The sequence below is a fragment of the Melanotaenia boesemani genome, chromosome 21 (genome assembly GCF_017639745.1).
Source record: "Melanotaenia boesemani isolate fMelBoe1 chromosome 21, fMelBoe1.pri, whole genome shotgun sequence".
Taxonomy (NCBI): Eukaryota; Metazoa; Chordata; class Actinopteri; order Atheriniformes; family Melanotaeniidae; genus Melanotaenia; species Melanotaenia boesemani.
The window spans coordinates 8,987,129-8,998,988 of NC_055702.1; the positions used below are offsets into that span (position 1 = coordinate 8,987,129).

General features: G+C 39.7%; 1 protein-coding gene across 1 annotated transcript; it reads left to right on the top strand.

Annotated features, from left to right (window-relative positions):
* The first annotated feature begins 7,171 nt into the window (after positions 1-7,171).
* On the top strand, positions 7,172-11,755 carry syt15 (synaptotagmin XV). Its single transcript, XM_041974617.1, has 8 exons — positions 7,172-7,640; positions 7,722-7,914; positions 8,237-8,397; positions 9,242-9,534; positions 9,634-9,801; positions 9,874-9,982; positions 10,122-10,304; positions 10,617-11,755. The coding sequence occupies exons 1-8, from the start codon at positions 7,634-7,636 to the stop codon at positions 10,754-10,756; spliced, it is 1,254 nt and encodes a 417-aa protein (XP_041830551.1). The 5' UTR covers positions 7,172-7,633; the 3' UTR covers positions 10,757-11,755.
* Positions 11,756-11,860: the final 105 nt, after the last annotated feature.

Here is an 11,860-nt window from a genome sequence, read left to right on the forward strand (position 1 = left end):
TGATTTTTATATTATATAGGTTTTTCTTTCACTCCCAGCCTGAGAGATGCATTTGTTTCAAATGAAGTGTACCAACCCAGCAAATTCATTGGCTTAAGGGCCAAAAACTCAACTTCTTCCATTTGAAATTGGCTCCCTAAAGTGAGTTAGTTCCGTTAAAATGCCCAACTTTACAATAGAAAGAAAAAAAACGTATAGCTTGTTACAGAAAGTAGTTTTTCTCAATGTAAAACTGGCAAATGCAACATAAAGACACAGTGTTCTGTGATCTTTCAGTGCAGTCTCTGTATTAATTGAGATTTTTCCACAAAAAAACCAAACAATAAAACAAAACACCAACTCTAAAACACCCTTAAAAATACCTGCAAGATGACAATGACCGCTGCCGTTGGACCAGATGCAGATGTGCGTGTTGTATAACATTTAACCTAACATCAATAAAACATTTAATCATAGGGAGCTCACGAATACATCTAAAAGTGTATTCAAATAACAGCAGCACTATTATGCCTTATTGTTGCATGTTGTTGATATGTAGTAGAGCTGTTGGTCCCAATTTAAAGTTCTTAAAGTGTTTATTTTCTCATTTTTTGTAAATGAAATCCTGTTGTCCTTCCACTTCCAGCTTGTTATTAATCCTATAAGACCAACAAAAAGGGAAAATACTGTAACACAACAAACAAACATCTGTAAAAATATCAAAACAACAACACAGTAGAAGCCACTAGTGAGCTGAGCTTTTTTTCCTGTGGTGAATGAAAGAGAATGTGCCCGCTCATCTGAATGGCAGTGCTTGAATGGTCAAACCTCATCACCCTGGTTCACTAAGTTTACCTACAACTCAAACTTGTGTGTATGTTTTTCTGCAGTGAAAAAGTTGAATGAGTGTGGCTCAGTCTTAAACCACAAACTCAAATGGGATCATGTGCGGCTACATCCACAAAAGACAAAACCAATTTAAATAAAAAAAATATATCAAGGCAGATTAATTTCAAGAAATGTGTGTGTTCACACAAAACGACTGAATACATTACATGCCAGACCTATACGTGGGCTCCTAATGCTGCTTATGGAAACACCAAAACAGAGATGAAGGCATGGAGCATGTGCAAAACCTTATTAAAAAATAAGATCTTCCCAACAAGTCAGCTCTTCTCTGATTGATCAGCTCAACTGACCTTATCAAGCCTGCCACCATGCCACATCAGCAAGGCAAGTCATTCACATGATTAGCTGAAATACTGTGAAGACTAAATACTTTCCCAGTACTTGGGGCATTACAGCTGCAACGCTAAAGTATATTGCCAGACAGATCAAACAGAAACACTTTGACCTTGAAAACATGAACTTAGGTAGTTTTATAACTTCAGATTTTTATAAGTATTTGCATCTATCATCCACCTGCAAATGTAATTGCAAATGTATCAACATTACAGCCATCGTCAGCAAAAATTCTCACACTGGGAGGTGTTGTAAAAAATATTCAATGCAGCTATATGAACTGGAAAACATTTTTTAAGGCTATGCCTATTGTTTATTGTAGGGTGTATAAGTGTTGGAGTACAGGGGACTGTTCAGTCAGTGTCTTAGTTTTGAATTGTTTATATCTGTTAACACAGTTCATATTGTAACAGACTAGGTGACAGCTTACATGTAACTCATGATGATACAATATTTCTAACTTTAAATATGCAGTGATTGTGATTATGATTAGTCGTATGTGCAGTTTCTGGTGACCTTGACTTGGTGGGACAATTTTAAAAAATTAAGAATGGCAACAAAGTTTTGATGAGGTCCACTGTGAACAGGTGGAGGCAGGAGGTCAGAGGAGAGATGAGAGAAAGAGAGGATTATGGCTGTCTTTGCGACTTAGCACAGAGTGAGAAATACAAAGAAGGATACAACTATGTCTCCTCGCTCTAAGCTTCTATAAGAGCCTCCTCCTAGCACCTTGCCTAGGGGTTGCATTCAAGAGATTGTAAGATCCTCCAGTTGGTGAAGGAGGACTTCAAGGTCATAGAAAAAGACATGACATGAATAGCATAAGTTAGCATAACAAGCATCTGAAGTTACACAAAATAGAGAAGTGAGAAGAGACACTTTTATTAATTTAGGTTTTTAAAAATCAAAAAGCTGTTATATAATCCACATCTTATTTTGAAAATCATCTTCAGTAAGGCTGAAGCACTACATTTTTAATAAGCAAAGGACAACTTTGTTACCAGATGTTACCTGATTTTAAAAATTGTTGCACTGCTAGTGATGCATCTGTGTGCAGATTGCATAATCCAGTGGGTTCTGTCTTTATCTTATACTCCATCTCTCCACTGAACTTCTTGAAAGTTGGACCGGTAGTCTTAAAGTAAATTAAAACAAAACCTTTATCTTTAGAAAAGTCTGTATTTCAATTTAATATGCTTTATTGTGAAGCCCTGTGATGGACTGCTAAACATTCCAGGGTGGCCTCCAATGTCATCAGCCCCCATGCGACCCACCCTGCATTGGAATAAGTGGGTATAGAAATAAATAAAGAATATCCAGTAACAGAAAAATGTTATTTATTTATATTCTATCATTCATTTACAAATGTATTACCTCCTGGTAGTTTTTTAAATATTCCTCTGATGGCTTTCAGTCTTACCAGAACTACACCAACCTGACACTAAAGTGCATTTTCTTGCTAAACTGGAGCACAATAGCTGCAGTTCTGTGATTGGTGGTTAGGGTTGGTTAGTTTCAGTCAATCATTTCCAATGTTGTATCTAACAGCAGAAGATACACCAACAGAAAATAGCTGTTATATGTTTCTAATATCAGTCATCCTTTTTTCTGGAGCCTCCACACCACCCAGGCCTCCTCAATGACCTGATTACAGTCTTCTTCTTAGTGTGTGTTTGGGACTTAGGGTTGCTGATGCCCTCCTCTCCAGACAACTTTACGTCTTTTAAGTTATCTCGTTCTAGTTTGCTTTGTCTACAAGCAGTCTCCGCTGCTTCATCCTGTTTGCCTCCTACTCCCTGCTGCTTCTCTGTCCCCAGTCTGTCCTGACTTTCACCCTCAACCATACACTTAATGCTCATTGCAGGTGGAGTTATGTCCAGTGCCATAGTTGTTACCAAGTTGGATATGACTGGAGGCTTTGGTGCTTTCTTCTTCTTGATGGAGCTTTTCTCAGGTTTGGGGTTGTTCTTGAGTTTCAGATGTTTCTGGATGGCTGTGTTCAGCTCGTCTGGGTCCATTGAGGCTCCATGAATTTCCCAAGTCAACCCATCCTCATCCCACTGAACCTGCTTCATGCTGCTCCTCCTACCTCGTGTGTTACGATTCTCCAACTGGATCTTTAGACATGACCTCCTCCTCTCCAAATGTGAAGAAGTGGGGGTAATTTGCAACTCTGAATCATCTCCTTGGTTCTCCTCCTCTTCACTGCTGCTTGCAGGAAACATGCTGGAAGATGGTGACACTAAATTGGAGTGAGATCCCACAGGGGACTTCAGGTTCAGCCTGGATCCAGGTGGTGAACCCAAAACAGAGTGGGACCCTGTGTTGGAGGTGGACATCTTTCTCCCGAGGTCACTGCAAGAGCCCAAAGGAGAGACTGTCTGCACAGCTACATCCACCATTTTCAGCTGTGAAGTCATAGTAGCCTCCTCCCTGAGCAGATCCACCTTTAGGGCATTTGCAGTTCCCTCAAAAGTGTTAAGTTTGCATTTACGACTGTCATCCAGTTGTGAGTCACTCAAAGAAGAAACAAGTGGCAATCTCCAGCTTCGGCTTGCCAAATAACTTTGCTCCGCCTGCAATGGGAGCCCAAGATAACAGCTGGAAGGTCCTTTTGTGGATTCTTGTCCTGCTGCGGGAGAATTTAATTTCTGGTAGCTGACTCTTTGCAATGGGCTTTTCTCTTCTTCTCCCTCAAATAAGTGGGCGCTGTCAGGGCTGGGTATTCCCTTTATTACATCATCAGCAAGGCATCCAGGATCTGAACCCTCTCCTGCATCTGCTAAGAAAACAGGTGACAGGACAGGGGAAGGGAACTGAAATGAAAATTTCTCTTGGGAGCCTTCATCTTCTGTGCTGGTAAGCCGAGGATGAGGTGAGGAATCGGATAGCTGATATGTGCTCAGCATAAGTGGAGAGCAAGAGGAAGATAGAAAATTCACTGGTGGTAAAGTGGGTGTCCCGAAGGGGGAAATTAGTGGGGAAGGTGTTGTCGGTGAGGAGGATAGTTTGGACATTGAAGAGTCTGGTGTGGAAGAGTATGGGATGTCTTGGTTGACACTACAGGGACTTGAGGAGCCTCCTTTCCATACAACCGTGTCTGGAGTGCTGCTGCGGCTGTGACTGCTGCTACACCCGCTCCAACGATGCATGTTGGAAATCCAGCGTTCGCTGAGCGGAGGAGGGCTGAACACCTCCTTGTTTTGAGTCGTGAATGATAATTGGTGGCTGTTGTGTCGCCACTTGTGATGGTGCAGCTGCTGGAGAGTTAATGATTTCTGGTCAGAGTGCGTGTTGGTGCTGGAACTACGCTTCAGGTCCATTGTAGTCCAAGTTGGATCCCGCTTGTGTGGCGGGCCTGTCGCCATGACAACATCCATGGAGCTCTTAGAGAGAGAAAAAATGGGTGTCTCCTCATCTTCATCCCCCACAATTCCAGCTTCACTGGAAGTAGAGAGGGACTGTCTGACTGAGCAACAGACTGGCTGGTAGCTCTCAGATGCAGGGCGACCAGCCCTTGCCATGGCAACAGCTCTAACCTGCAAGAAAAGATGAATTATTCAATATTTAATCATTCCATTTTCAATGACGGGAGCTCATTAGTGGCCATAAAGAGAAAGAGTTATATTCCAAAGCCTTTTTTCACAATATTTTGCACTGATATGCATTTTTGTTAACATTTGAAAGTTTGGACCAGAATTAACACGAGTTCACAGCTGTATTCCAGATATAACAGATTTATCTTTAAGCAGAGGAATTAGGAACATGCTCTCAGCAAAACAGATGAAATTTTCCTTTGTTTGCTGTATTTTTGATCTCTTCTGACTCCTAGAGAAAATGTCATTCACTTTGGTGGTGAAATACTTTGCCATGCAATCCATCTTGCTGCCATCTATTTATCTGCCATTTTTAAAGCTCTTTAAAATAATTTGAAATAAGATCCAGCTGATAATTCTCAAAAGATTTATTGTCAAAAGTGACATATCACAAAACAATGTAGTAGCCACTTTAAAATAATATTTCCATATTTTGGAAAGAGCATGTTCACGTAATAACTGGGCAGACTGAAACAAGCAGTCATTACAAACACACACAAACACCAACACAACCACAGGCACTCCCAGATTAGCCAAATGAGATTACACAATCCAGATTATTTGATTATTGAGACAAACGGAAGATTAATCGAAACGGATTTCAAGTTGTATTTGGCCATCAGTTGACTGATTTCAGGAGCCATTAAGTCAAAAAAAGATACGAGTCGTAGTTTTTTCTTTTCAGTCAATGCCCATGTTCTTACTGATTCCTTATTCCATCTTTTATGTTTTTCAAAGACAGGCTCATTCATTAAAAGTAAATACCATCTGCTTTCTGATGCATTAAAGCAATACAAAACAAAAAAGGGACAGTATGTAATAATAAACACAGTTTGTTGTCAGCTTGTATCATTATTGTTAAAGCTAAATGCAAAACTGTAAATGATCTCTGTCCCAAATTCACCTAACAGTCGCTCAAACTTTATTGAGCTGCACAATTTGCCTTATAATCTGTCCGTTCTGGGAGAACGAGGATTCAGTTGGGTTACCTAAAAGTCAGGTAACAATGAAAATTAACCTCTTACCTTTAAATTTACACCTTATGTCCAGTTTTTTCCCTCTGCCCTGTTACGGCCAGGAAGCTTTAAATATTGCCTCTCCTTCCTCCTCTCATTCTTTCCACTCTTCGTCCTGCCTTCTTAATAGGATCTCCTTTGTTGTTTCCAGTCACACAAACAGCTTCCCAGTGTGTTTTTCTCTGCTGTGATGTTGCTTAGTCATGATCTTCTCTGCCTCAGCATGACCTGAAGTGACATACACATCAGTGTAACGCCTGATTTTTCTATATTAGGGTGTATTGTTCGGCATGTTCATGTGCGCGTGTGATGGAGAGAAGGCCATTACTCTATATCTTTAGCCCTGAGGATTAACAGCCATCTTATTAGCTACTGTCCAATCCAGTCTAAGTGTGTTAGATACTTGTCTGTGTAAGTGAGCAGTAGGTGGGCGAGTAGCTTATGAGTGTTTTGATTTGGATTTAAGATCAGGTCATCCGTCAAGACTGTCATTGTACATTTTTGTTCCTGTTTGGGTGACACATTACATGTATATTGTAGTGGATTAATATAGATTAAAAGCCTAATTTACGCCTTGATAAGACTGTGCTGCACTAAATGCTAATGTTGGTAAGCTACCTCACAGTGATTGTGGTACTTATCTTCACTGTTATTTTAGCATGCTAGCATGCTAAGATTAGAGGCTGATATGTCAAAAGTAGAAGTATTTAGACTTCAACTCCCCCATGAGTCAGAACGGGATTAAACCTAGCCATCCATTTTCAGAAAATAGATGGGTAGGTGCATAGATGAAAAAACAAAGAGCAATCAGAAGCCTTCTATTTGTTTCTATAGCATAAAAAAACATGACCACTTTCAGCATTCATCTTCAGCCAAGAGTAATGTTGGGTTTCACAAGTTTAACCAAAGGGAACCTAATCTCCAGTAAAATTTCACGTGTGATGCTTTTTCCCATCCCTCCATCACGTTTCATGGAATTCAACATTTTTCTTGGAAATTAATGAAGGAACCTGTTGGCCAGTTGGTGTTAGGTTTGGGGCTACATAATCTCTCCCCGCCCCCCATAATAGATCATGGCCAGATTAACATGTGAGGCTTTCAGAAAAATCTGTTACTGTGCCCAGTGGACTAATCCCCCTTCCCTGACTCTGACCCCCTCTGGAATGTGTATGCCCTCCTGTTGCGTTGTATTTGCCTCAGAGCTCAGACTATGAGGCAGATTACTGTAAAGTAACTTTTCTTACAACCAGTTCATCTTCAGGTTTGGTCTTTAGTCTGTGGAAATAAGATTTAAGTCAACTTTGGATAAAAGCGTCTGCTAAATGTCTGTAGAACTATATAACATGTAACACACAGTGTATGGATATACATTTAAAACACTTTACATACAGCACATACAATTATGAAATTGCTTTTAATCTTTTTAATCTATGTGTGATGTGATTAACACAAACTCTATAAAATAAAATAAATGATTATCACTTATATTTGACTCTACCATTACATGACTGCCAATGAGTTTATCAACAACAAATTTTAAGTCATCATTTCTGGATGTAAATAATAACACTGACATGTAATTTCATTGGCTACAGGAGCCCCTCTGAATCCAGCCCTGCAGATAACAGCATAACAAGGTGAGAACTAGCCAGCTGTCTCACACTGCTCACTGGAGTTAAAGACAGGAGAATTTTGTGTCAATGACCAGTCCTAAACTGTAGCTTCTGCTGTGAACAATCGGTCTCTTTAAGTCAAATAGAAGAAAAGATATCAGGTCCTGGAGCTGAAAGTTACCAAGTCATGGCTGGTGAGGAGAAAAGAAGGTTAAAGCTACATCCTGCAATGTACCTCTATCATTAACAGTTGTTTAATGTGATTGCCTGTTTAGACCAGGTGCTGCTGTTGAGTGTTGGTCTTTCACTGGGTCTGGTGTTGCTGGTGCTGTTGAGTCTTGTGTTATTATGCTTACGGAGGAGGAAGAAAAATGGGCAGAGTCAGTACCAGGAACTGTTCTCCACAGTGCCGTCAGTACCAGCATGTTCTGCTCCAGTGATCCTGGTGTCTCAGGGCTCCTGGGCCTCGTAAGTAATACAATAGATATTTGCCTTAAAGATGTACAAAGATGACTTTTCTGTGAACTGTTACACTGAACGACTTCCTTAATGTGTCAAATTTATAGATCCTAAGCTTTTAAACTTTCTAGGATGATCATCAGCACATTTTGATCAACTGAAATGTAAAAAGAGTGCAGGTTGTTTCTCAGCTTCAGATTGCAGCATTATTTGGGGCGTGTGGAGAATGTAGTGCTAAGTTTAAGTCCCAACTACAATATTTGAAACATGAAATCACAGAAAGCATGTAAAAAAGTTTTTTTTAAAGTAATTTCTTTTCTGTGTGCGGAAGGCCCAATGAAATCCCTTTCACTTTGCCTCCTCGCTTCATCACACAAAACAATGGAAATCTCAGAAACGATAACACAGAAGAGAAAGAAGAAGAAGAAGAGGAGATGAAGACAGACGTCCAGCGGGACATTCTGGCTCATCGTGGGTCACTCTCAGTGAGAAGTAGGTCATTCTTGCTTTTGTTATAGCGCTGAGATGGCTGCTGTCACTTTTAATTTATAATGTAAAACCCAAATGTTCTACTACATTAATTTAAAAAGAGATTAACTGTCTACAACCAGACCAGCAGCTCAGTGAGTTCTATTCCATCTGCAAGATACAACTGTTATTTCTTCCATTTATCTCCTTCAAAAATGCTCTTAAAGAAAAATCTGAAACTGTCTGGAAAGCTTTTAACAACAGGAATGATTAACCCTTTGAGCCCTGTACCTGTTTTTCATGCCTCTGCTTAAAAATTGGATGCCCATAATAAAATAAGTGCTTGAATAAGTGAAATAAGTATTTGAATACTTTAGAAGTCACAGTAAAGGAAACAATAGTGAGATTTGTTAAGATGCATAAACATGAGTATATTTGATACTGGTGGAGAATAAATGAAGATGGCACATAGCACAAAAAAAAATGCTTTCTGCAAAAGCCAACTCTAATAAAGTGAAGCAGAACAAAATTATATATATATTTATTTATTTTTTTTTTAGTTCAGGTGAAAATTGGTACAACTTGGCATCATCTGTTATCAAAGTCCCTCTCAGGCTGATCCAGTCTAGCATTGGCTGTCTCTCATTTGGTTTCATCCATGTGGGAACATGAGTTTTTTTTTTTTTTTTTTTTTAAATGCCTTCACCATCCAACAAGGTTTGGTTAAGAGATTTCAGTTTTAGCAAAGTGGTGGTAGGGGAGGGACCAGCTGATCAAGAAGCTGTCACTCTCCGGGCAAATCACACAATAAAATATACAAAAACATTTTCATATTGTTCATCTCTGCAAAATTATCTGCTTTCTTCAGGTTGGTACCCGGTGGGGTCGGTGCTGGCAGGTCTCTATACTGCAGCTCCTCTGAACGAGGTGGTGGCCCCCCCTCCTGGCATGGCCACACGTCTGTGCTTCTCTGTGGAGTATCGACACAGCAGTGAGCAGCTCATGGTCTCTTTGTTCCGCCTAAGCAACCTCCTTCCTCGCTTTCATGGCAATGTCACTCTGGTGGAGCTCAGGCTTCTTCCTGACGACAGGAGGCCCCGCCAGGCGAAGGCCAGAGGAACAGGGCCCGACCCGGAGTTTAACGACTGCTTCGTTTTCCAGGTGAAGACACAAACATTTGTAGTTTTATCAGCCTCGTGCATCACAAATTTGTGTGTACTCTAATGTTTTTTTGTTTTCATGTGTATTTATTCTGCACAGACGTCTGGAGTGTATGTTCATGAGAGCACCCTGAGCATGTGTGTGCTGAGTGTGGAGCAAGATGGTAAACGGCATGCTGTGGGCAGGGTGCTGTTTTCCCTGGAGGGAGAGCTTGGTCAGGCAGGCAGGGTGCTCTGGAGAGATCTGGAGCCAGAGGAAGATACACAGGTACAGACATGTGCACATGTTGTGTCAAAAAGTGGTCACACAGGCTCTTGATAGTTCTGTCTGATCTCTCAGTGTTCAGAGCTGGGAGATATGCAGATATCCCTCAGCTACAGTTCGTCTCTGCAGCGCCTGTCAGTGGTGGTTTTGAGAGCTCGTGGTCTCCAGCTGCTCACAGATGCAGGTATGAGTAGTTTCAGGTGAAAGCTTGAGGACACGTCAAGCAACACATTGCTTAACTGTGAAGGAAGAAATTTAAATATGAGAAATCTGACTAACAGCAAAGTTCAATATAGTTATAACGGAGCATTTGTGTCTCCGAGGAATGTGTGTGCAGGTGAGCTTACAGATACACACTCAGGTGGTGAAGACGAAGCGTAGCTGTGTGGTGAAAGGTGAAAAGGACCCCCTCTTCAACTACAGGATGACATTTAAACTTCGACCGCAGCACTTAGATGAGGCCTGTCTGAGGTTTGAGCTGCAGCAACCAAATGACAGCCGCTCAGGTGATCAACTTACCTGAACACCCTGAAATCTCTTCATTAACTGCACAAAAATGTTTGACTGACTGTTAATTTTCTAAATACTTAGAGGAGAAAGATGCATTTGCTTTGTAATTATTTTTAAGGATATTTTTTTTTCTTGTTTGTTTGTTTTCTTGTTTATTTTATTGGCATTAATTATAGTGATTATAGTATTGAACAGTTTCCAGGACATATTTTTTGTGCTGTTTATATTAAATTAAGTAACTTTAAAAGACCCAACATTAACAGAAATCTGCTGTCCTCGTCTTGGTTTTGTCTTTGCTTTGCTTCTAGAACCTCCATCCCAGCTAGGAGTGCTGGTGGTGGGTCCCTTTATGTATGCCAGAGGTCTTCAGCTGCAGCACTGGATGGACATGATTAACAAAGCACAGGAGCCAGTCAAACTGTGGCACGGACTGGGCCGATCAACTTAACTCCTGAGCTGGACTCACATGGTGTCGACAGTCAGAGTCTAAAATGAAAATGCCAAATATTTCTATTATTTGTAAAAGTTAAGACAATTTACTATTATGCATACCAACCAAATGAGGGCGCAAAGGGACTCACAGTGTTTAGGTGCACCACATGCAGCCTAAGAGATCTGGTTAATTTCCAGCATTGCTCTCAGTGACAGACAAAATTAGTGGAGGATTGAATAATCCAAGAGCCAGATATTTCCTTCACAAAAAAAAGGAAAAAAAAAAAAAAAAAAAGAAAATTGGAGCTACAAAAGATCAAATATTGGTTTTAAAAGCATCTTGTGAACACAAACATGATGCTCTAAAAATACAGGATGATAATGATTTACTTAGAAAGTTACCATCTTAACATCAATGGATTTTTTATATTTGTACACAAAAATAAAAATGCAAAAGCTGAGATCCCTTTAGGAATTATAGGAACTATTAAATGCTGATTGGTCAGAAAGGAAACCTGCATTTTCAGTTAGAGAAAAGGATCCAAATAGGGCACAGCATTATTCTAAAGCCTTAGCAGCAGTTCTTTCTAACTTTTGGACTTGTCAGCTTTAAACATAACGTTTTCAGATGTTGTTATAAATTACAAATGTTTGTTGTAGAAAAATGAATTACCAAGAGTCTGGAATGAGTAAAATGATCAATTTTATTAAAGGAAAATGAACAAAGACAATTACTTGCAAACAATGACAGCGGTCATCTGAAAGCAGTTTTCAGCTGCTTGATTACATGTTCCATCTGATCTTTTTATTGGGATTTAGTTTAGATAAAGTTGATCGAACAACACATTTTTTGGTTTGGGAATCATCAAAAGTTGCTCTATTTTCCCTATGGCTTATTGTTTTGTTTTACCTTCTTTAAAAAAAAAAGAAATTTTGTGCATGAATTTCACATGAATGTCACACTGTAATAGATTCTGTTTTATCTAAGCTAAAAAAATAATTTATTTTTCTGGAAATACATCAGTTTTGCTATTTTTAAAGAATTAAAATTACAAATAACTTTCAGATGATTCTCTCTCTCTCCCTTGTTTGTTTAAAGGTAGTTTTAGTTTTATTTTAA